At 44.3% G+C, this 19,387-nt stretch overlaps 1 protein-coding gene across 1 annotated transcript in view; it reads left to right on the top strand.

Annotated features, from left to right (window-relative positions):
* The first annotated feature begins 4,913 nt into the window (after nt 1-4,913).
* IL18 (interleukin 18) overlaps nt 4,914-19,387 on the top strand; it is a 57,473-nt gene continuing 42,999 nt past the window's right edge. Inside the window, exons 1-4 of the mRNA XM_088448545.1 lie at nt 4,914-4,996; nt 9,730-10,202; nt 12,074-12,103; nt 17,986-18,114. Of these exons, the coding sequence (XP_088304671.1) occupies nt 12,091-12,103; nt 17,986-18,114 (142 nt within the window). The 5' untranslated portion in view covers nt 4,914-4,996; nt 9,730-10,202; nt 12,074-12,090. The remainder of the gene's footprint in view (nt 4,997-9,729; nt 10,203-12,073; nt 12,104-17,985; nt 18,115-19,387) is intronic.

Genomic DNA, 19,387 nt, shown 5'->3' on the forward strand with positions numbered 1-19,387 from the left:
TCCGACGGCACATGCCTGCAGAGGTGCAAAGACCTGTTGGTGAAAACACTGTCAGCTGAATCGGAACGTGACACGTCAACAGCTCCTTCTTCATTTTCTCCCACAACTGGGGCTGCCAGGAAACAACTTAGATATCCTAAGCAACCCGCTGGCGGTGATGCAGGGCAGACAGGACCAAGTTTGGACATCTGGTCCGGACTGAAGGACCTGGCAACAATTTCTGACATGTCTACTGTCAATCCTAAATGCTATGCCTCCCCTGGCTACTCTGTGCTGTGTCACTACATATGATACTGTCACCATTGACAGAGCGGTGGAGGATTACATCGGTGACAGCATCCAAGTAGGCATGTCAGACAGTCCGTACCTGTACCGGCAGGAAAAAGAGGCAATTTGGAGGCCCCTGTACAAACTGGTTCTATTTTACCTAAGTTGCCCCCCCCTCCAGTGTGTACTCCAAAAGATTATTTAGTGCAGCCAGGAAAATTGTCAGCGAACGGCATAGGAGGTTGCTTCCAGAAAATGTGGAGAAGATGATGTTCATCAAAATGAATTACCAATTCTTCCAGGGAGACCAGCCTCCAGAAAGTACAGAGGGACCTGTGGTGGTGGATTTCAGCGGGTACAAATTAATACTCTGTGAGGATGAGGATCTACACAACACTGAAGAGGGTGAGGAATCGGTGGATGAGGAGGATGAGGACGACATCTTGCCTCCATGGAGCCAGTTTGTGCAGGGACAGATTAATTGCCAGCTTGTTTTGTGGGGTCCCAAATGAACCAATCGTTTCAGCCACAGTCGTGTAGCAGACCCTGGCGCTGAAATGATTGGTTTGTTAAAGTGTGCATGTCCTGTTTATACAACATAAGGGCGGGTGGGAGGGCCCAAGGACAATTCCATCTTGAACCTCTTTTTTTTCTTTGCATTATGTACTGTTTGGGGCCTAGTTTTTCAAACCGCCATCCTGTCTGCCACTGCAGTGTCACTCCTAGATGGGCCACGTGTTTGTGCCGCTCAGATGTGTTATAGGTGAAGGAAGGGACAATGTAGGATCATGAAGGAGGAATTGGATATACTGGAAAACAAACCTTACAGCACCAGCAGAGACATTACTGTCCATCTCTGCTGGTGTAAACATTGGTAGATGTCTGTGAGTGACAGCTACTGCAGGGCCAGGGCTGCACACTGATAGGTTCTCTGAGACAGTGAGAGCCAATCAGAGCTAGCAGCAGTCTAGAGAGAGGGGAGGGGCTGAGGGTCACATCTGAGGCAGTGAGAGACAGCCTCCAACGACCCCAGCAGTATGAGCCATGAAGATTTTGAGATGCAGAGACAGCACAGAGTAGCCAGGGGAGGCATAGCATTTAGGATTTAAAGAATAGAAGCACCATTGGAACACCATCGAATGATTACCATTTGATGGCGGCAAACATTTAAATGCTGCCATTGAATGGTAAAAACACTAACATCGCAAGAAAAACATTGATGGTCGGCAAACATCGACCATCGATGTTCATCCCTACTCTGCTCCCAACTCCACACCCCATGTGTGCCTCTGCCCCTCCCCCACTTCCCATGTGTGCCATTGCTCCTTTTCCACTTTCCATGTGTGCCTCTGACCTATCTACCCCCATATGAGTCTTTGCCTGACACTGTACTCCCCATGTATGCCATTGCCCCTCATCCACTCCCCATGTATGCCTCTACCCCTCATCTAATCTACATGTGTGCCTCTTCTCATCCATTCCCCACGTGTGCCCCTGCCCTTCCACACTCTCCATGTGTGCCTCTGCCCTTTCTCCATTCCCCATGTGTGCCTCTGCTCCTCATCCACTTCCCATGTGTGCCTCTACCACTCATCCACTCCCCAAGTGTCTCTGCCCCTCACCCACCCCCCCTGTATGCCTCTACCCGTCATCAAATCTACATGTGTGCCTCTTCCCCTCCACTCCCCACGTGTGCCCCTGCCCCTCCCCACTCTCCATGTGTGTCCCTGCCCCTCCTCACTCTCCATGTATGCCTCTCCTCTCATCCACTCCCCATGTGTGCCTCTGCCCTTCATCCACTCCCCATGTGTGCCTCTGCTCCTCATCTACTTCCCATGTGTGTCTCTACCCCTCACCCACTCCCCAAGTGTCTCTGCCCCACACCCACTGCCCATGTATGCCTCTACAATCATCCACTCCCCATGTGTGCCTCTGTCCCTCATCCATTCCACGTGTGTCTCTGACCCTTGTCACTTTCTTTCTTCCTCTTTGTCACATTATTCCATCTTTCTCCTAATCCCATCTGTTTCCCATCCACCTTCTCCTGTCTGCCCCCACCATTCTCTTTCCTCTTATGCCACACTTTTCTCCCCCCGCGTCTTACACTTCACCCCTCTTTATGTCTTTCCATCCTCATCTTCTGAATTTTGTATATATGAACATGACAGTGGCTGCCTATAAGAAATGCTGATGAAGGGAAGCACACCCATGTTCAACGCCACATAAGTGAATCTAAGGATGGCAGTTAAGTACAATTCTCATTTGTTAAATCACTCAACACGCCACACTTTGCACCCTCTGGGCCTTGGGATAGGGGCCTGCATGATCCACCTGTACTAGGCCCCATTAATTCCTGATAGCGGCCCTGCTGGTGACTTTAATAATCATTAGCATCTATTTGCACCAGTCTTCAAGCACCCACATTTGATGTTACTGAGACAGTGGCATAAGCATCTCTGTGCGGGTCTGCATCTGTTTGCAGCTGTGCCAACATATCCTTACTGTACGCTGTAGCACCAGTTGCACACTCCTATTTATGGCCCTGGTGGAGGAATATATGTGCAAAGCCCCTTTAATTCATTAGTGTGGGTGACCTCTAATGGGTTAGAAGGTGCCAGTCCCATGGTGTGTTAATTTGTGGTACGATCTGAGGCAGAATAGTCAGGATTTTAAAGAGCTGGTTTGATATTTAAAAGTAAAGTCTCTAGTTGAGCCAATGCATGCTGGAGTGCCCTCGCTTAGTTATAATGTGTTTGTCCTCAATACTGGAAGACTGCAGACCTCAGATGAATGTAAAGTGATATATAGAGAAAAAATATAATAGAAAGCATGTATGCATAATGTTAATCCAGCTAGAAATGGAATGGCTCAGGGCAATGAAAGCCTCGTATCAATTATCAGGTAACAGTAGAATCCTACTACCTGTAGAGTGGAAGCTGCATGCCGGCGTCCCAGCAGAGCAGCTGAGTAGCGCCTGTCCTGCCTTGCAGGCTGATGTGAAGTAAACAATCTGCCGTCTGGAGATGGAAATGCACTGCATGCTTGGCCTGCTGCCCGCTGAAGGTCCAAGCGGCACGGGGGGCCAAGGGCGGAGTTGTGGATATCAACTCCATGTGTGTGTCACCGGAGCAATGGAAGCGGAGCCAGCTGGGAGAGATCGTGCAGCGTCGGGTGACGTCTAATGGAGCATACACACGGTCAGATTTGTCAGATCTGTCAGATGAACGATTGAACGATTTGAATGATTTTACTAAAGATTTGAACGACTGAACGATTTTTGACTGCATTAAAATGAATGGAATCGTCCAAATTGACTGCAGACACATCAGATGTCAGATATCATTATCTGATCATCGGGAACGCGCATCGTTCAAATCGTTCATCTGACAGATATGTCAGATTTTCCTTCAGATATGAATGATTGAATGATTTATTAAATCGTTATCGTTCAGATCTGAAGAAAAATCTGACCGTGTGTATGTACTATAAGTCCGAATGTAGAGTGAGCGACAGTAATGTAGCAGAGATAACGTCAGCTACAGTATGCATAACACTGACTTCAGGTGGACTACTGTAGAGAGCTGAGCTAAATAGATATCAATTGACTGCATGGTTATTTTATCCTGGGAGATTGTCTGGCATCCATTTTTTTAACTGTGTTTGTACTGTGCTACTACTCCTGTGTCAGATGTGTTCACCTATCAAATTATTAACACATGCAGGATAACCTGTTTACTTTAAAGAACAGAGCATGACATGAAGAGAACTGAGCTAGCCAAAGTGAAAGTGATCCAAGTGCCAAGGGGCTATATAAACTTCACACTGCCACTAAACGGGGGGGGGGGGGGGCTACTGTACATAACACTGCCCATACCAAGGCGGCTACAAATAATAACATTTTACTGAAGTTTACTTAGATTGTTATACACTTTTACATGTAACATATTCATATGATTCTGATTAAGGGAGACAAACTGCAGGTGAAGATCTTCCCAACATAATTATAATCATTTACTGCTCATCCCTGTGACATCTGCCTGATGCCAAAAGGGGAAGTGGACAGGTTCATGGCAATGTTTTAAAAATGTGAGTGCCAAGTTGTGGCAGGAAACAGATGCACGTCATGCAGTACAGAATGGTGTGGCATTTTGGTTGGGTTTTTTTTCTTTTTGTAGCAGACGCTATAAAAATGTACAAACTTTTACTAAAACTTTACAGAAAAAAAGTGTGGTTGATGTCTGGCTATATAAACCTCAAAAGCCACACAAAGTTAGTACTCGAGACATCTTGCAAAATAAAGAAAAGAAACAACCTAGGTATAACAAATAGTACAAGCAACTGTGGCACTTTGGTAGTTGAATTACACCAGCTGCTGTTAAAGCAGAAGTTGAACATTGATAACTACAAAGTTTGCCTATGTCTGTGGAATGTTGGCAATGGATACAAAGGAAATTACACTAATGACAGAGAAAAAAAAATCTTATTTGGCGCACTCGACAAGTGGGTATGTTGCATAATCTGGAAAAACCCATTAGTCACATTTTTATGATAGGTAGAAAAAGAAAAGGGATAGTCCCTACTACTAGTATGTAATAGACCATTGTGAGTAGATGTTTTGCAGAGCATACAATATTTTTATACAAACCAGTTCAGTAGGTAGTATAAAACTGACAAGAGCTACAACAGGCTTGTCCATTTATGCAAGAGAACTGCAAGGTTCTGCATTAAGGTAAGAGAAAGCTGCTGTAATATGTAAATATTTGCTTATACTGCAGGTAACAGAAAGGCAATAACAGGTGCACAATGGCAGGTTGTCTGGTTTGTCACGCTTCTGTAGTTCTGTAGCCTGCAGTAAGGGCCTAATTCAGATCTGCACGCAATGCCGATATTTACGCAGTTTGAGCGATTGCTAGCCATTATACATGCATGAAGGCAGTACTGCACACACGCAGCAATTGTGCGATCACACACTCACAGAGGATTCACTCAAAGTGAGCGACAGGTAGTCAGCGTTTGGGGGATGTAATAGGAGGTGGTTAGAAAAATGCAGCCATCTCGGACTGTTTAAACACTGCTTTCAGGGCGTGCATAGGTTAGCCACTGCATCCTTGCTTGCTACAGGAGAGCCCTCTGTGTCTGTGACAGCTTAGACTTGCTGAGAAGACTGATGGCTGCCGGATCTGCGTTCGGTGTCCCCTGTTTTGTGCATGAGCGGCCGATGTGCGATGCTTTTAGTGGGCGTCTCTTAGCCTATCAACTATGATGATATTTGCATGTGGATCCTAAACAGGCCCTAAGTGCCAAGTCACTTGTTTCTTTTCAGTGCTTCTATCAGTCACTAGATATATTTCTATACACCATATTTGCGTACATTTTCTGTCTACTCACCGGTAGAAGCCCGGAGCGGAGATGCAAGCTGACAAATTTGGGGGGTGGAGCCGGGCTATCACGGCATTAGGCCCCGCCTCCATCGCAGCAAAATGCTGCGATCTGCATGACCTTATGCAGGGGACAGAGCTAAAATGACACAATCACATCATTTTAGCCCCGCTCCCTCCCCACTGATCGCGATTCCCGATGGTATTACCTCACCATTCTGCCCACTTCACTACGAGATGGGCAGGATGCAGGAGATCCGGCTACTCTTACGGAGGTGCGGGGGACTGCCCGAAAAATTGGGAGCCTCCTGCAACTTTCAGGAGAGTAGGCAAGTGTACTATACATTATGAAATCTTAATATGGTCACTTTAAGATATTCAATCTTCCCAGAAATAACCTACTTCAACTACTAATTTAAAGTAAGGTGAACATTTTGATTCTGCCAGGAACATATATGGCTCATACGGTATGCAGTCGGGAAGCCGGTGGACATAATCCCGACAGCCGGCTTCACGACTGCTTTATCCCGGCGAGGGTTAAATGACCGGCATCTACATCTAGACACCTGTCATTTTACCAACATCCCATTCGAAGTGGTGCCGGGCGCCGCTGCGGACGGCCGCTGGGGGGGGAGGGTTAGGTTTAGGACTCCCGGGGGGGGGACTTAGGGTTAGGCACTCCCCCGGGAGGTTAGGGTTAGGCAAGGGGGAGGGAGGGTTAGGCACCCCCGGGGGGGACTTAGGGTTAGGCACCCCCCTGGGGGTTTAGGATTAGGCAGCGGGGAAGGGGGGGTTAGGTTTAGGCACTTTGAGGGGGAATTAGGGTTAGGCACTGGGGGGAAGGTTAGGGTTAGGCACCCCTAAGGAGGGTTAGGGGGGGAGGTTAGGTTAGTAAATAGTTATCTGGGGACGATCGGGATTTTCACCCATGTCGGGCAGCCGCTGTCGGGATTGCGTCCGGCGGTGATTCATACCGATTCCAGCTCATACATACAGTATGGGTAAAGTGTATCGAAACTAATTTGTGCGTAGACATTTAGATTTAAGCACTAGACATTTTTAAGAAATTTTGGGGTCAATTTACCAAGAATCGAGTCTGATCAACTCGATTAGCATCGCCGAAACTCAGGTGATTTGAGGCTCCTGAAGCTCACAAATTTACAAAGAAGTGAGTTTAGCTGAGAGTGAGTTTGCTGATGGTGAAGCAGAACGAGATATCTCCCCCGAGTAGCACGTTTTGAAGGAGATTACTCACCCGAAATTGCAGTATTTTCTCCCTGCAAAACTCTCCCGAGCAAGTAGCCTGCACATATCAGTGAGATATGTGAAGGTGCTTATGTGTTGTAGATGTAAAAAATGGGTTAAATGTAAAAAAAAAAAAATTATGTAGGGTCCCCCCCAAAGAGACATAACCAGCCCCAGGCTTGTCAGCCAGTTCTGGCTCCTAAAATTACGGGGAACAAAATGAGTAGGGTTCCACCGTAATTTAGGAGCCAACACCTGGTTGCGTAGGAGTCCCCCTATATTTAAAACCAGCACCGAACCCAAACCGACTGGGGTGTAATGCCACAGCCAAGAGACCCTATCACCAGGACTCCATGGCCAAATCGTTAACACCCCAAGCCTGTCAGCCCAAGTCGGGGATCTCAGGGGAGGTGGGGATCCCCCAAAAAGGGGTCCCCCCTCTCCCGAAACCCCAGGCTTGTGCTGAAGCCCAGGACTCTTTCCCGCAACCCTGGAGCAGTGAGTACGGGGTTAATAATGTGTTAAATATGTTATAAACTATTGTACTTTACAGTGGAACTACAGGTGCCAGCATGCCTGCCCTTTGGATGTGTGGAACTGTCAGTGCCAGCAAGCGGCCGGCACCCGTAAACCCACTGTAAATTAAATAGTTAAAAAAAAAACAGTACACACACACCATAAATAGTACAGCTTTATTACACACCTACCTATCCCATTCACACATACCTACTGCCAGCAGGTCTGTCCACTTCTCCCATATAGAATCCATTTGGAGTACCTGGAATAAAGATCTTATACTCACCTCCATCCTTGCACTGGTCTCCATAGCATCCAGTGGTCTTTGCAAAATAAAAAAACAGAAGCCGATCCATATACTTACTGTAACGGTGTATGTGTGTGACCACTTACAGGGGTATTCAATATGGAATGTTAATTTCGCTGTTGAAGTTTACTTTGCATATCGGAGATTTTCCTGGGATAAAGTATCGGGCGCGCGCCCGCTTTATCCCCGTATTCAATATAGAACCTACGAAAACGGGAAGGTGCGAAGTGGGATCTGCATAAAAAAATGAATTTTTTATGGAATTGTAGGACCCCTCTAAAGTTGTAAAAACATGGGGGATCACTATGGGTACCCCCGTTTTAGCCTGCAATTGTAATTCGGGATTTAAATAGCCGCAGCAGGTGTTTTTTCCCGACGTTGAAGAAGTGTTGCAGAAGAGCACTTAGGTTATTTTTTTCGTTTTTTTAAGTGGTCCCATCAAATTTGGGGTACATGAAAATGGGTACTAGCATATTTTTATGTCCCTAAAGTATGTTTTTAAAAATTCTGTAACTATGCACCTGCCGCTAATAGCCTATTCTAGAATACACCTGCCGCATACTTGCAGAATAGCCCTGAACCTATTTCACTATTTTTAAACACTTTTTTCCCATTTTGTTTTTTACACCCCAATTTTTACATTAATTATTTGGGGTGTCCCTATTTTTTTTTTGACACAGTTATTTTTAAAATGTCATTCCCAGGGGTGCAGGCTATTTTTTTTAAGCCTGCACCCCTAAACCCCAATTCTGCACTTTTTTTCACCACCTATTCAATGGTGAAAAGTTATCCCCGTTTTTTTTCATAGACTTTTCAAACCTGCGAAAAGTCTTTGACATTGAATACGGTGTAAAATCAAAACCTCCGAAAATGACGTCAGCGGTGCGAAAACATTGCAGGTAACTGAGTTTTCGCTCCATGTTGAATACCCCTATTAAACCGCTACCCAGCTCCTGACTGATCAGTGTGACCTGTCTGAAACCAGCAGCCAATCAGCGGGCACTAACTGTAGAGCACCCGCTGATTTTGCTCCGGCTCCTGACAGTTCCCTCATGGCCTGGTCAGGAGCCGGAGCCAATCAGCGGCCGCTCTTCATTTAGCGCCTGCTGATTGGCTGCCGGCTCCTGACAGTTCACACTGATTAGTAATTTTTTCAACCTTCCAGATTTTCCACAACCTCCACCTGTGTCATATTGTTTTGCATTGTTTCACATAGTCTCAAATTGGTGGTTGGCATTTGGTTAGCATTTAAAAATTAACCGATTCCTCTGTTATCATGTATCTCTTGCATGTCGAGTTTATTGTCTTTGTATTTCACAATGCTTGTACGTTAATGTGATTTTCTCTGCTCTCCTTTACACCTTGCGCTTTTATTTTGTATTTTAACCATTAAAAAACACAGAAAGCTTTAAAAAGAAAGTGACCATATGTATTCAAAGAAATGACACTACATTATTTATCAATTGTTTTTAACAAACCACATGCATTATTATAGATTCTCATGTAACTTGTTTGACATGGAACATGGTAATAACAAAATGCCTATGCTGAAATCTTATTAAAAGTTAGAAACGATAGGCTCTAGGAAGTAAGGATAAACTATAAAAATGCCATCACAAGTGTCCATTCATTTTATTAGATAAAACAACCTACACAGAAATAAACGCATATCATTTAGGTGGTGGATGCAGTACAAGTAGCAAGTCTTTTTCTAGAAATGGAATCCCATCACTTCACAGGTGTTAACAGAAAACTCCTCTGGCCCAATATAATGCATGGTCTCAAAAATAATACCCGCTGTGATTTGCCATTTTTGGGTGATATATTTGGAAAGATGGTGTCTGCACAGGAGATCCAAAGACTCTGCACATGTGCTCTCTTTCGGCAGCAGGTAAAGGGTGAGGCCCATTACTGAGATTCATATGTGTGCTTGTACCTACTGCTTTCCCTCCACACAAGTCCAACTTCAGGTCCTTGCATAACACATCTTCATGTATATTCTTATTGTATTTCCAGGAAGTATGTTTCTGATGAAACCGTGACTGAGCACAGAGAAACGCATCGAGATCCTCATATGACTGTCACTGCAGGCTCACCCAGAAACAGCTTTTTGTTCTATACTGTTTTATCCGCCACAACTTTATATTCCTTACAATACTGCTGATTACACGACTGCTGCTCTTGGAGTTTTACTGTTGGTCAATACAGATTTGCATGGTGATTACACTGCCACTGGACTGAAAGCCACACTCAGAGATATTCCATAAAAGGAGTTCCAGGTTGCAATATTGTGCCTTAAAGCAACCTATCTCAGCTGACTGCCTTCACTCCTACATTTACAGCTACCTTCCTTAGAGCTTACCCGCTGGCCAAGTGCTCCAGATTTGCAGGGTGATTACACTACCCTTGGACTGAAGGGGACTCTCAAGATATAATCATCAAAGGATATCAAGGCACAACATTGTGCTACAAAGCAACCTGTCTGTACAGTAAGTTGCAATTATTTTACTCTATAGCGCCTACTGGGCTTTATACATATAGCATCAATCTCTGATACATTTTCCAATCCTTGGAGGGACTTATTGTTCTGAAGTACAATTAGGAACTTTGTGTGATTTGTTATGACATATTGGTTGTTACATTCAAAATAGCAGGCATACAGTATGTAATTTATGGCACTCAAGAATATTTAACAATCTATGTAATATTCCAGGTGGTGAGTCTATTAAATTGGTGTTGTATCTTGAAAAGTGTAGAGGAGACAGAAAAAGAATAGTAATGGTTCATGTTTCACAAGTAAAAGTAATAGTACATAGTGTATAGTAATGTCAAATATATACTTTTCATTAAATAATAAATAGTGGGAGTAATGGGTCATGCCATTATCAGACTCATATCACAATATGTAATAAATTATAGATGGTACTTTTTCAGGCATGGTATAAATTATGGGGTGTTTCCACATGTATGGTTATGCTACCAAGGTACAAACTACTTTGAGATAATGTATCACTTTTTAAAATGTGCTAACTTCACAGGCTTTAACAATTGAATTTAACTTCTGTACTTTCTATATTGTGATGCGGGTTGGGGAGGGAGTACAATCATGTATTAGTCTGCTCTGCAATTCAGCTCTATGCTGAGGAAATGAGGGAAGAGGCCATTACATTGTTACCAAATAGACCTAAGTCCATCTTAAACATTTAAAATGTGTGGAATTATCATGCAAGTTACCACTACCTGGCCTCAGCATAGCCTATCCTTGTCTTCAAATTATAAAACAGGGATGGGAGTGTATTCAAGAAGGGGGAGCTGTCAGCCGTCAGGAGAACTGCAGTGCGTTCATTACTGAGGGACATCTTACTACCTGTAAATCACTATAAACCTTCCAGCTATGTTGTCCTGTTTTTGGACCCTTACAACCCCCAAACGATGGTCGATGCGCGGGCATTACCCATGCATGCAGGCCAACCTGGTTGATATCGACCAGGTTAGCCTGGTTACTATAGGACCCCCGTGATCGTTGCTGGCGGGTCGTTATAGTCGTTTGGGGGTTGGTGCATGTGCTGGATGTTCGATATCGAACATCCAGCACATGCAGGGCGATCAGACAACAATGGCCCTCATTCAGAGCCACTCGCTAGCAGCAGTACGCTCGTTCCGAGCGATGTTCGCACATCTGCGCATGCGTACGGTTTTTAGTACGCATGCGCGAACCAGTCAGTGCGGCCGAAAATCGTTGGTACGCAATATAGCGAGGGCCTGCTATTTTGAGTGACAGAATGAGGCATATGTGGGTGGTAACAGGGGAAGGTGCTTGAAAACGGGGAGTGGAGATCCGAACGCAGGCGTGCTTAAAGGTCAAAACGGGCGTTTTAAGGGAGTGCATAATTAATACAGCAGCGTCATTGACCACGTCACTTGTTTTTTTTTAACTCAGAACTGCTCGCAAAATAGCGATTGAAAACACCAACCACAGAATAGCGAGCAGTTCATACGCTGTACGATGTACTCGATTAATCTAATAAATAGCGGACATGACGTATGGTGCGTGCGGCCAGGGGGCGTTTTTATCAAATAAACGAGCGTATGTTTTGCTCGCTTGTCCAGACGTAGAGGTGGGAACAGACTGCAATTTGCGAACGGATCATTTGAATAGCCACCCCTTGTTTTTGAACGAACGACCACAAATAGCGAACGGCTCTGAATCAGGCCCAATATCTTTATCATTGTCTGATCTGTCTGATCGCTCCGTGTGTATGGAGCTTTACATTACAACAGCACTGCTTTATATAGTACTAGTATAATGACTGTGTTCCACTGCCAAATTCTAATTTTTTATTTTGCCTTTTATTTTCAGATTGCCATTTAGGGAAGATGGAAGCCTACGGTAATTTCTGTAATTTGCTATGACCCTATATGTATATACTTCTGTGTACAGGCCCTATTTCTCAGTTGCAGTTATTTGCACAGGGAATAGTGCGGGTTGGGTATTGAATGCCGGGGCTTGGGATCCCATTGTTCAAAATCCTGATGCCGGCATGCTGGCAGGGTTAGGATACCAACACCTGTCGGTAAATATCCTAACCCTCCCACCCCAAACCCTAAACTTAACTTTCCACCCAGTGTCTAAACCTAACCTCCACCCCTCCCACCCCTAGTGCCTAACCTTAACCCTCTCCCTAGTGCCTAACTCTAAGCCCCAACCCTCTCCCTAACCCCACTACTTACCGTCGGGATGCCAGCAACGGGATTCTGACTGGTGTCTTGATTCCGGGGCCGGCATTCTGAGCGCCAGCATCCCGACAGCTGGGATTGAAACCGCATACACTGTCATACCAGCAGGAAATCCAGATGTACCAATGTTTCAATGTACAGTTCAGAGCCCAGAGATCACATGTGTAAAACTAAGCTTAGAAGATTACGGCACAGTTAGATGACATCACCACTGTGAGACCATCACCAAGACAACCAGAAAACAATTGAGATAAAAAAACAGCAATAATCAAATACAGAAATAAGACATCAAATAAGTATAAAATATGCATACTAGGAATAAATTGCTGTTATGAATCAACAATTTATGTAAAAAAAATGAAAACCACATACATGGAGTCCCAGCCAGACAGCTAATGACATGCTGGGTGTCGTAGGTCCGGTAAGAGGTCTGCCATAGGGTTATATTTGATTCCTTTTGATCCCACAAAAGCAATGAAGTCCTAAAGATTTGTTGAGTCCATGAGGGATTCAAGTATTTAATTTATATATTCAACGCGACTCACAGCGTAGTAATTGTCGCGTTCTGTCACCCCCTCTAATAGGATGAGGGATATGATCATGATCATATAACGCAATGTGGATAAATTATATCCTTCTAGTAATCAATAACGTGAAACTTGCTGGTCACTAGAACCATTGGCAACAGCCGTGCGGATGGCAGATCTATGTAGCGCCATTCACTCCCTAAACTGTTTATCAGTTTTACCCGTATACTCAACCCACAAGGGCAAGCAATTAAATATATAGCATGCATTGTGGTGCATGTAAGATGATATTTAATATAATTTTTTTTTTAGCACTAATAGGATGATTAAAGCTGTGCCCTGGAGTTAAATATCTGTACATCAGACATTTACGACAATTAAATCATCCCTTCCTTGGCATAAGAAAATTAGTCTGTACATCATCTCCTAAATTAGTATTGTCTGACTTACAGTACAATAGGGAAGTCTCTGAGGTTGCGACCTCTTTAATAACAGGACATGATTTGAGTATCCTGCAGATTCAAGTCAGGGTCATATTTAACAATGGGACAAGTTTTTTTGATGTAGCACTGATGCCTCTACTTGATATATTAAATGTATTAACCCTTGGTAAATATTTGGACTTAGATGCCTGGATGTTGTGAGAAACCAAATGCTCACAAGATAACACTCTCTTTTTGGTTTCAATTATGGTATTGTAATAACCTCTAGCAAGAAATGTACTAACGTAGTATCAATCTGAAGTTCTCTTGTAGCTGGATCACTACACATCCTCCTGGGTCTGATAAACTGAGAATAAGGAAATGCTAATTTTAGTGGACTAAGGGCCTATATTCAGACTTGGGAATACAGAGAGATATCTCTCTCAACTGATCATCTTGGTGAAACCATGCTGCACTGCAGGTGGGGCAGATTTAAAATGTGCAGAGAGATCTAGATTTGGGAGGAATGTGTCCAAACTGACATCTAAATTCTAGAGTAATAATAAAGCTGTGTAGTATTTGTGGGCTACATGTAAAAGCAGCCAGTATTTACCCTACATGCAAAAAATAAATTATGTATTTACACCCCTAGCATTGCAACATGGTTTGTCCAGATACACAGTTAAGTGCTATCTCTCTCTCTATTCCCAACTCTGAATCAGGCCCTAATTCAGCAAGGATCGCAGATGCGATTGTAATAGCGATTACGCGCGCAGTCTCACTGCGATCTCTAAGCACAACTTAAGGATGCCCACCTTGCTTTACACACATCCGTAATGTTTAGCAAGACTGCAAAACCATCGGTAACATTGAGTACAATCGGAGCCTCACGCACACTGCCACATGGTCAGACCTAACTCAGAAATTGATAACCTCGGCGCACGCAGTGAAAGGCCAAGCTGTGTATGGCATTGCAGTGGATAATTTATGCACGTCCCTGCAACGGCGTTCAAACGCACTGGCACGCCTGCGTTTCGTCGACCTCTCCCCCGTCACCATCCCCAAACGGTACTTCCTGTCAATCACTCTGCGATGGGCCTGTGTAGCCAATGCGGTCGCAGTCCCAATTGCAGTGGAGTGTTCATGCACTGCGATGCATGCGCAGCACGCAAAAATCATCCGATTGCGTGCATAATCGCATTTGCGATCCTAGCTGAATCAGGTCCTCGGATGGAAATTTTTGTAATGCAAAATTTAATTACATTCAGTAGCAGAGTATAGGGATGTAACTATCAAAGTTCCATCCAAACCATTTCAACATTCAGAAAATTAACTGATTTGTCATGAATACAAAAAGAAAACTTAATCGACCTCCTTGATACCAGACCAGATGATAAACAGATTGTCAATGTACCTGGTGTAAAATAATATAGCACCAGATACACTGGGATCTTTGAAAACAGAAAACATGTAGGTATTAGAGTACAATGGGGCCACTCCCAGGGAATCGGTATGTAATGCTGGCAGTCGGGTTGCCTCCTTTCAAAATACCGACAGCGGTATCCCGATGGTTGGTATCCCGACAGAGATGGGTAAGTATACTTACCCTCCCACCTTCTCCCCCTAACCCTCCCTTCTTGTAGCCTAATCCTAGCCCTCCACACCCTGCATCCTAACCCTCACCTTTAGTCCCTAAACCTGTCTCCCCCCTTCTTGCCTAAACCTAACTCTGCCCCTAATCTCCCCCAAAAAACCTAACTGACTCTACTATGCTACCTAAACCTAACCCCCCCCCCCCCCCGCGGTTAACAGCAAAGATACCCCATATTTACCTGGTCCGTGCTGGCGTCTGTCTGTGTTCCAGCATTGGTATTAGGATAGGCGTCGATATTTTGACGCCTATCTTAAGTCCCGTGTCGGACTTTCAGCATCAGGATTCAGACGGGCAGCATGCTGTCCGCCGGTCTGATAACTACATCCCCACTCCCAGATACCTGGAAGAAAAAATTGCCATCATGATAGAAAAAACATTTCAAAACTATTTTTAGGAGCTCATGGAATAGATTTACACCAGGACAATAATAAAGAGGATGATTACTAATAAGTTCCTAACGGGTTCCGGACTATAGATAGACAGTAAAAAGGTTGACGGTGTCTAGTTAGACACCAGATGTTAGACAGTCAATAGCTCGACTGGGCCAAAAAGTGAACAGGAACAAAAGGTTGACATGTAAGAAGGTCGACAGGTACAAATGGTCGACGGGGTCAAAAGGTCAACAACAACTGGTCGATACATGATTTTTTTGTTTGTTAGGGTTAGGCACTAGAAGGGAAGGTTAGGGTCAGGCACCTAACCCGATGGTTAGAGTTAGGGTGAAGATTAGGGCTAAAAGAAAAGGAAAATCATGTGTTGACCAATTTTGTGTCGACCTTTTTGATCCCGTCGAACATTTGTACCAATCGACCTTCTTACATGTCGGCAATTAGTGTGTCAACCTTTTGTCCCAGTCACCTATTGACTGTCTAACATCTGGTGTCTATCTAGACACTGTCGACCTTTTTACTGTCTATCTGTTAATCCACACCCTTTCCTAACTGATTCCAAACCTTCATTATTAGGAATTAGAGTATACAAGCTAGAAACATCTAGACTGTTTAATAAAAAACTGCCAGGATAAATAGGGGATAATTGTATGAGCTTATTCAGAAATGATGTTGTGTCTAATAATTAAAAGTTCTTGTAGCTCATGATTGTCAGGTCTGGAGACTCTGGATTGCCTGGTAGAGACCGAGATACCTGCTCAGTGGTGGTATGGGAAGTTTGGAGTAAGGAAGGTCGAATATAAATCCTCTTCATAGATGTTATAGTACTATTAGGTATGTAGCAGGATAGTATTGGAGGGAAAGGTGCATTAAGCAAAAATAGAACTAGTACTGGAGTCAATACTGGAGTCAGACTGGAGTTAGAGAGTACAGACTTTCAGACCGGATTGGGACCAGACTAGGAGTAGAGACTGTAGCCAGAGCAGGACCTGACTTAAAACACAACTGGATCCGGAATGGGACCGGACTTGGAATGTACGCTGGATCCGGAATGGGACCGGACTTGGAGTGTACACTGTATCAGGAATGGGACCGGACTTGGAATGTACACTGGATCCGGAATGGGACCGGGCTAGGGGGCAATTCAGACCCGCTCGCTAAGGTGCCATCAGGGGCAGAGTATGCAAATTTTGCGATCGCAAGGCATGGTTTAAGGACGCCCACTATGTCTTAGCGAGTGGCAGCAGTGCAAACCCATCGCCGGTCTAATGACGCCTACTTTTCCTTCGCAACACACATCATCTCCAGGAAGTGTATGCTATATCAGTAACATCAAGAGCCATCGGAGCTGCTCGCAGCCCTTGAGGTCGACACTATCCCACCGCAAGCACTGCGATTACTGCAGTGTGAAATACAACCAGGTGACGTGTACAATGACGCTTCCATGTTAATTATGCACGCCCATGAAACGCACAGCGCTCACAAGCGGCTCGATGTTTCCCCACGGCGCATGCGCCGCATCCGGCGTGCGCATGCGCAAGCCCCGCCAAGCGACTGAACTTCAGTCGCTGTGGGGCTCGCTACAAGTCGGGGCAGCTGTTGATGGTGAGTGACAGCTCGCACCGTTTTGTAGGCGGGGAAGGGGGGGTGGCTGCACAAATGCAGGCGTTTGCTGTGGTAGGAGATTGCTTAGTGAAAAATATGTCATTTAATTACTCTAACTTAGTGGTTCCCAAACTGTGCGCCGTGGCACCCTGGGGTGCCTCGGGACACTTGCAGGGGTGCCTCAGGTTGGTGGTCCCGCACCAAATCAAATTATTATGGTTAATGTAATGTAATGTGGACAAACAGAAGTGTAAACCTGTCCACTACCACTACATTACTGAGCCTAAGGATGACAGGTAAACACAATTTACTTCACTTTACTACATTGTTTTCTGAATTTCTTAACAAGCTTTTGGCTTAGAAGTGCCATGAAAGCAGTGCTGATACTCTAGAGCACCGTGATACAAAAAATGTTTGGGAACACACTGAGTCTAATTAAAAACATGGCTAATACTAACTTCCTTCCCTTTCCAGTGTTTTTATAACTTGAATAGTTCCCCAGGTAACCATAATAGCTTTCATTCATAAACACGGTAACAACAGAAATGCAATTTTTGAAATGCAGCCAATAAAACCACCAGGTGTTGTATAGAAAGTATAACACAAATTCATGGCTGAAATAACAATTTCTAACAATTTACAATATAACATAGATTCGGAAGAGTGAAAGGATGTTGTTTAGTATTACGATGAATCATGGCAATAAACCACATCCTTTCTCTCTTCTGAATCTACTATCTTATACTGTAAATTGTTGGTTATTAAGCTAATATTATAGCTATAAAGTTATTATACTGATAGCAGAATTTAACCCTGTAGTAATTGGTATTCTAATAATATGCTTTGTCCAGTTTCTATGTAAAAAAGAAGCTGGACCCAATCTCTGGAAGGCACCATGTCAGCAAATGATTTACCTTGTTTCTCTTTGGTACTTGCAGATGAAACAGATGCCTTTAAATGCAGCGAGAATGAACTGCCACTAATGTTTAAGAATTACCACAATGACCTGCTGATTGCACACCCAGAAGAGTCAATTGCCAAGTTTCAGTCAGTAAATGCGGCTGATGGTATGCTTTACAGTAATTGTCTCCTTCTATTTGTTGACATAGTGGGGCACATACAGTATATGTTAGTGTGTGTCGTCTCTTGATTAAGGGCCTGATTCATATTTGGAAATAGAATAAGGTAGAGCAAGTAACTGTGTACCTGGAGTTGCAAGATGAAGTTAGGTGGCGATAGTGAGCTGTGTGGGGAGGGATCCACCTGTGGGGAGGGATCCACCCACACAGGAAGAAAAAGTGTGACCACACTTAAGGGCTACTGAGTGGAATCAGTCCAAAGAGGACTGAGGCAGACCAATCAGGTCAATGGGCATTGGAGCTGTAAACGCCAGGAAGTCGTGTCCAGATCTGCAGGTGGCAGGAAGTACCACAAATCTCTAAGACCGTGTCTATGTTGTGGGTTCAATTCCCACTACGGCCCTAACTGTGGGGAGTTTGTATATTCTCCCTGTGCGTGCGTGGGTTTCCTCCCACACTCTAAAAATATACTGGTAGTTAATTGGCTCCCAACTAAAAAAAATTAACCCTAGTGTGTAATATATGCGTGTACATCTAGTAGGGAACATAGATTGTAAGCTCCACTGGGGCAGGGACTGATGTGAATGGACAAATATTCTCTGGAATATGTGTGTGCTATATAAATAACTGGTAATAATAAATAAATATATGAAGTTGTGGCAGCCAAGCCAGGCCCGAAGTCCGGTGGCCAGAACTGTGAGAGACAGGACTGAGACTGTTTGCATGCAAACTAGCTGCCCTGGGTCGAGCAGTGAGCTAGTGTCTTGTGTGAGGGCTAGGTTGTTTTTATTTTCCATTTCATGCTGTAAGCTGACAGTAAAGGCGCTCATCCACTTGCCGATTTCTATGAGCGAATGAACTATATCGTTATCGTTCAATCGCTTATGAATCATGCACGAATCGGGCACATTAATGGTGGAAACGACCAGCAATGCGCGCTCCCGTTGGTCGTTTCCGACATAAATCATCGCCCAAACATGCTGACGATAACGTCAGGTTGAGCATGTTAGGGGATGATTGATGTGCCTACACTGAATGACTGATCGTTCAGTGTAGGTACAGCCCAGACTGTGAAATGACTGCACGATTACAATGTCTGCTAGCGGATGTGCACCCTAAAGCTTCATTTATTTCATTTTTACCATGGGAGCTGCATATGGATCTTTATTATGCACCTAAACACTAAACCACTGACCCCTCTACCAAGCTAAAATTACCCCAGTATATCACATATGGTGTAGATTGTGGACAGCAGCATAAG

Source organism: Taudactylus pleione, unplaced genomic scaffold (assembly GCF_031769625.1).
Source record: "Taudactylus pleione unplaced genomic scaffold, aTauple2 ptg000457l, whole genome shotgun sequence".
NCBI classification, from domain to species: Eukaryota; Metazoa; Chordata; class Amphibia; order Anura; family Myobatrachidae; genus Taudactylus; species Taudactylus pleione.